The sequence below is a fragment of the Carlito syrichta genome, unplaced genomic scaffold (assembly GCF_000164805.1).
Source record: "Carlito syrichta isolate Samal-C Ts95f unplaced genomic scaffold, Tarsius_syrichta-2.0.1 Scaffold282657, whole genome shotgun sequence".
Taxonomy (NCBI): Eukaryota; Metazoa; Chordata; class Mammalia; order Primates; family Tarsiidae; genus Carlito; species Carlito syrichta.
The window spans coordinates 1-6,355 of record NW_007226753.1 but is presented as its reverse complement, the minus strand read 5'-3'; the positions used below and the strand labels follow the sequence as shown (position 1 = coordinate 6,355).

Genomic DNA, 6,355 nt, shown 5'->3' with positions numbered 1-6,355 from the left:
AATTTCCCGGAGGAGCAACATTTTCTTCTTAACAACAACAACAACAACAACAACACAAAACAAATTAAAACCTGCCTACATTTCAAATCATTTTTAAAACTGATCTTCTCACCCATTTATCAACATAGTAGAATGCTCAAAACTTAACATGCTATAAAATCTCTTAACATCTGGGTTCTGGACTACATTGCTGTGGCCTCTTCCTTTGTCTTTAAAATGGGAAGACCGTAAGGGTTGGAGGGCAAAAAGAACACAGTCACAGATAAAGATCAGTTTTTTAAAAAGATGTTACTGCAGATGACATTGTTACTACTAAGTTACTCTATCCACTTAAGATTGTACGGGTTTGGTTGTATCCAAAGAATGGCCTGGCTTTTAGTATCTGAGCACCATTCCCAGAACCAACCACCCTGAGGACAGACTCTCCCAGATAACTCACCTCCCGTTTGGCAAGTATCCCACCACAGTCGTGCCCACCACCAGAAGGCTGATCCCCGTAAAAGCCAGTGCTATCCTGTAAGAAGATGACACGTTAAAATACAAGTCCTTGCACTAAGCACAGAAATGAATGTGTACACATGAAAATGGACATCATAAAAACCACCCCCCCAAGATTGGATCAGAAACATAAGCAGGCCTGTCGGAACCAGATATCATTCTGATTCTAACCTGAGAGCGAACCATGCATGGTCCTGGCTTTCGGCTGACACCCTATCCCGGGCATCGGCCAGAAAGAGCAATGGAAAGTCCTCAAGCTGGCTGTTCTGCCCACAGGAACTGCTACCCTGCTGTCTTACCCTTCCCTTTGGCTTGAAACCCTGGCAGAAGAATAGCTTCTCTGTGAAGCAATAGAAGGTAGAGCCTGAAGGTACCAGCATCTGGAAAGACATCTCAAAGAAGCTGAGAGATCAATACTGCCTCTGTACCTGAGGCAAGCTTCAGGAAAAGATGAGCCATGCCCAGGAAGGAGTAGCCAGAAAGTACTTGATGTTCCTGGCCCTGTGCTTAGTTTGTATAGACAAGCAATCTGTCTTTAACAAACCTAACTATTTCTGTCTGATATGCAGAGAATCCAAGGGCCTTCAAAGGAGAATCACCAGTATGCCCTTCCAAGAGTCACATGCCCTGGCCAGCGACAGACTCATTCTATTTTCCTTTTTAAAACAGAAAAACAGCAGAGACAGGCAGGTAGGCACGCGTTGGGCTGAGGCACAGCAGCTCAAGCCTTGTGTGCCTACAAGCCCTGCCCTCACCTGAGCGGCAGAAGGAAGCAATATCGAATCAGCACTCCTAGCCCCCACAGGACAGTGAGCCGGAGGCTGATATACTGGAAGTTATAATTGGTTCTGCTCAGCAGGTTCCAGGACTCCAACTCCTCTGCTGAGAATCTCTTTGTCACCTCATCATCCATAATGGTCTCCATTCCTTTCCGGCAAAAGTAGAAAATGTCGGAGAGCTCAAACTCTGGAGTATTATCCAGAGCCTTACTACTGCCACTTCGACGGATTTCTTTGATCTCTTCTTCTAGTGAAGTGGGATCTTTTGCAATGATTCCTGCAAAAAAGTATGCTCCCATCAAGCAGCATGCTGGGAGAGCACAAAGAGACACACTCTGAGTACACATGCTATGTTTTATGTAGGGAAGAGTATGTGTGTAATTAAAGAGTATGTGTTCCCCACCGGGGAATCTCTTCAAATAACCTCCTAGGAGAAGGACCCAGAGCCAATCTCACCATTGGTGTAGGGCTTGTAAAGCTGGTGGTTCTTCTCCTTGGCTCCTCTCTCCATCCTCAGGGTGGCCCACTGTGGGGGTGGAGGACAAAACACAAGAGCAAGAATGAGACCCCTATTCCATAGTGAACACCTCCATCTCCCTGAAAGCTTCCGTTGCAGTCACCTGGGATCAGACTGTAGCCAAGAAGCACACATTCTAGAAGGAAATTCAAACCCTCTCTTCCTAGAGCAGCCTTCTCCCTTGATAACTAGGACAAAAGTCTCCTACTGTGGAGAGTTGGAAACTCAAGAAGTCTGGGTGGGTTGTTCAGGCCCAGCTCCTCACTTCCTAATTTTCTGTCTCTAGGTTACGTAAGGAACTCACTCTTGACAGTCCACAGATCTCATGACTCCTCCTGTATGGCCACATGGCCCTATTCACAAATAGCAAAATCAAGCATGCTGCAAACAAGTGCCTTCCACCAAACTACTCCAAGAAGGCAACACTTTTAGTTTTCAAGGATATAAAGGACTTAAATAATATATATGCTTGGTCTAGTAACAGGAGTAATCTTTTAACAGACTTCCACAACTTAACACAGAAAGGCCTGGTAGTGGCTTAATAGTGTTAAGGAAAAACAAAACAAAACAAAAAACAGTATATGGAGTTTAAAAAAAAAAAATCCAGGCCAGGCGAAGTGACTCATGCCTGTAATTCCAGCATTTTGGGAGGCCAATGTTGGAGGAATGCTTGAAGTCAGTCTAGACAACAGAGAGAGACCTCGCCTCTACAAAAAATTAGCCAGGCAAGATGGCATGTGACTGTTGGAGGCTATTCAAGAGGCTGAGCAGGATAAGACTGCTTGAGCCCAGGAGTTTGAGGCTGCAGTGGGTATGACTGCACCACTGCACTCCAGCTGGGCAACACGGTCAGATCCTATATCTAAAAAAAGAAAAAAGAATCCAGATTAAATTTCACTTCCCAAGTTTACGCTCACTTGTTATTCTCCTTGAGCAACTCATTCCAAGTCTCTGAGTCTTGGTCCCTTTACCCTACAAAAAGGCTGATACTACCTCAACCTTCTACTTCAAGGGATCACTTAAATGAGACAAATGTGACAAAACCTGGGAAACACAAAGCATTCTGTCCACGTTATTGCTAAAATACACAGACTCTGGAAGAGATCTAGGAAAAAAGGTTCTTCCTTCATTCAAATTCTTTTCACTGGAGTAGAAGAGCCAGAAGCTGGGTCTCCTCCACTATTAAACAAGGAGAGATAAAAACATGGGCTCACTTATTCCCTCTTGAAATATGTTATTACTGAAGAGAAAGCTATGTCCAAAGTATGTCAGAGAAACAACAGGGACATTTTAAAAGGTCTTTCCAACTTCTGCTCCCACAGTTAGGCAAGATGGAAAAGAATCCTATCATTCCATGACACAGCAAAATGCACACAGTCCAAAGCTCTTGATGTAGATTCTGCTGCCAGAGCCTGAAGGATAGGCAACACTGTGTTGTGTGGTCTAGCAAAGCCAAAAGCTGGACATGAGTTTAACCAGTGATCTGACCTCATCTGGAAATTTCTTAAAACTCCACTGTCTAGAAGAGTAGGCCTACAGAATCAACCTCTCAAAGAAAGTTTAAAGGCAAGAAAACTCATATAACTCATTTTCTGTATTTCAGATATCTGGCCAGTGATGTATTTTGGCTCTATGCATAATCTTTTCTAGAAAAAAAATGTTAGTATCATTCCTAAAATGGAGAAAAGTAAATTCCATCAAATTTCGTGAAACAAGAGAAGAGGTGAAAAAAGGCAAGAGCATTTGCAAAAAGCCCAGCACGCAGAGACACAGTCACTCAACCAGAATTTAGGATTTTACAATTCGTCCAGGTCTCTGTTTTCGCACTGCAAGAATAATCAAAATAATCACAGAACTTGGTTCTGTATCGACAATCTGATGTTTAGATAAGACTGCAACAGGCAGGGGAATGCATGATGTCTGGCCTCCGGAGGGTAAGAACTGATGCCTAAGGACCGTTCGCTATGCATAATCCAAGATGGTTGCAGGCTTCTGTCTTTCCTGGAAAGGGATCTGCTGTGTTTCTCCATCTCCTAGCTCTGTGGCAGCACCATCATAGACATTCCCTTGGTCTTCTGCTTTCTAAACTTCAGGAACATGACAAAATGCTTCTGTGTTTAGGAAAGAACTATTCAAAGTCACAAGAGCAGGGAAGAGGGGAGGACTGAACAGTTGCTTTCACCTAAAGGAAATAAAAATATCCCATCCCAAAATATACTTTGTTGACATATTTCAAAGGCTTGAAATACAAAAATAGTTGAAAAGCTGTCTTTTGTGAAAAGGACTTGCATCTGAAGTAAACAAGATAAGCAAACAGGCTTTCACTGAAGTACTCCTCAACCCCTTGTATGGATCTAGGAAAGATTGACTAGAGTGCTTGACATCTTCCGAAGTTCAAACAAACATTTACCATCTATTCTTTCTGAGAGCTGATACCTGTGAGATTTCACCTACACAACAAGACCACATATGCTAGCCAGGTAGCTTATTCTTTCCCTCTCATGAACTGTCTTGCCACCATAAGCTGATTTAGCGCCATAACCTGTTTGTGGCCATGCTCCAAGTCCCCATTCTTTCTGTAGCCTCAAGATGGTAGAAAAGTGTCACTTATATGGCTATTTCTTTGAGATCTTCATAAGACACCTAGTAGGTTAATAAATTTGTATGCCTTTTATTAATCTGCTTTTTGTCAGCTTATTTTTTAGCAAATTTTCCAAGGGTAAAGGCCCTTACATACCTAGCGAAGACAGGATGAAAGGATCTTTAGAAAAACACTATTTCTCTACACTACACTCTCACAGCACACTTGTGGCACCAGATGTGGGGGATTGTTCCCCACAGCAAGCAAATCCTTAGCAAACACTAGCTGGATGTTCTGAAATTCAATTCAATTCATTTCTGACGTGGTCCACCTGGGGGTAACATCAAGATCCCACAGGTTAAGGACTCAGTCCCACAGACTGCCCCACTTCAGATGCCAGTAAAGGCCTCAGATTATGACCTGTACTTCTGACCACTCAGCTATAAAACTGGGATTTCCACAACTGCCTCCTTGAGTTCCACAACTTGTAGGTATGGCTCACAGAACTCAGAGAAACACTTTACTTATGCTTACGAATTTCGTATAAAGGATACTGCTGAGGAAGTACCAGATAGAAAAGATGTATAGGGCAGGGCATGGGGGTGGGGTGCTGCCACATTGTTCTGTAGTGCCATACTCCCAGCACCCTACAGCCCCCCAAAACTCATCAAGTCTTGTCAAGTGTTTTTTACAAAGCAGAGGTTAGTGGGCGTGGCTGAAAGTTCTAACTGTCTAATCACTTGGCCTTTCTGGTGACCAGCCCCATCCTGTAGCTGTCCAGGGATCCTGATCTAAGTCACCTCACTAGCATAAACTCAGGAGTGATCAAGGGGACTCATTAGGAATAACAAGACACTCCTAACACTCAGGAAATCCCAAAGTTTTAGGAACTCTGTGCCAGGAACCAGAGGTAAAGATCAAGTATATTTTATACAATACACAGACCAATGCAAAACAGTGACATCCGCTAACTCTACAATTGACATCTCTGAGTTGTCACTTTAAAAAGTAGTTTTTGCCCAACGTGCGGTATTGCTGTGGCCAGTTCCCTCCCGGCCTGTGTTCCTGAACTCCCTGCTGCTATGAGCTTCCTTAAAAGTTTCCCGCCGCCCAGGCCGGCCGATGGCCTTCGGCAGCAGCAGCCAGATACCGAGGCTGTGCTGAACGGGAAGGGCTGGGCACCGGGACCCTCTACATCGCTGAGAGCCGCCTGTCTTGGTTAGATGGCTCTGGATTAGGATTCTCACTGGAATACCCCACTATTAGTTTACATGCTGTGTCCAGGGACCTAAACGCCTATCCACGAGAGCATTTGTATGTAATGGTGAATGCCAAATTCGGAGAAGAATCAAAAGAATCTGTTGCTGATGAACAAGAGGAAGACAGCGATGATGATGTTGAACCTATTACTGAATTTAGATTTGTGCCTAGTGATAAGTTAGCATTGGAGGCGCTGTTCACTGCCATGTGTGAATGCCAGGCCTTGCATCCAGATCCTGAGGATGAAGATTCAGATGAATATGATGGAGAAGAATATGATGTGGAAGCACATGAACAAGGACAAGGGGACATCCCTACATTTTATACCTATGAAGAAGGATTATCCCATTTAACAGCAGAAGGCCAAGCCACATTGGAGAGATTAGAAGGAATGCTTTCTCAATCTGTAAGCAGCCAGTATAATATGGCAGGGGTCAGGACAGGATTCAATAGGAGATTATGAAGATGGGATGGAGGTGGATACCACACCAACAGTTGCTGGACAGTTTGAGGATGCAGATGTTGATCACTGAAAATGTTGATCATTGCTTTAAGATTCTGCTGATAACTGTAGGAGAGAACTTGGTGCCTCTTCCACTCTGGAGTGGGGTTGATGACAGTCTTTTTCTTTCTCCAAAACTCATCTGAACCAGTTCTTTCTCGAGACAGACTATATTGAGACAAGTTGTCACCAGCAGAAGATACTATGACCTTTATTAA

At 43.8% G+C, this 6,355-nt stretch overlaps 1 protein-coding gene and 1 pseudogene across 2 annotated transcripts; one reads left to right on the top strand and one right to left on the bottom strand.

Annotated features, from left to right (window-relative positions):
• Positions 1–439: 439 nt before the first annotated feature.
• LOC103254502 (glycerol-3-phosphate acyltransferase 4-like) lies at positions 440–1,798 on the bottom strand (the record flags this gene model as incomplete). Its single annotated transcript, XM_021709778.1, has 3 exons — positions 1,734–1,798; positions 1,254–1,554; positions 440–514 (listed from the first exon to the last, which is right to left on the bottom strand). Coding segments are annotated over exons 1-3 (431 nt in total), but the record flags the coding sequence as incomplete, so codon positions are not given.
• Positions 1,799–5,457: 3,659 nt separating this feature from the next.
• Positions 5,458–6,349, top strand: LOC103254500 (annotated as a pseudogene). The gene has a single exon (XR_503960.2). The product of XR_503960.2 is annotated as a methylosome subunit pICln pseudogene (transcript).
• The last annotated feature ends 6 nt before the right edge of the window (positions 6,350–6,355 follow it).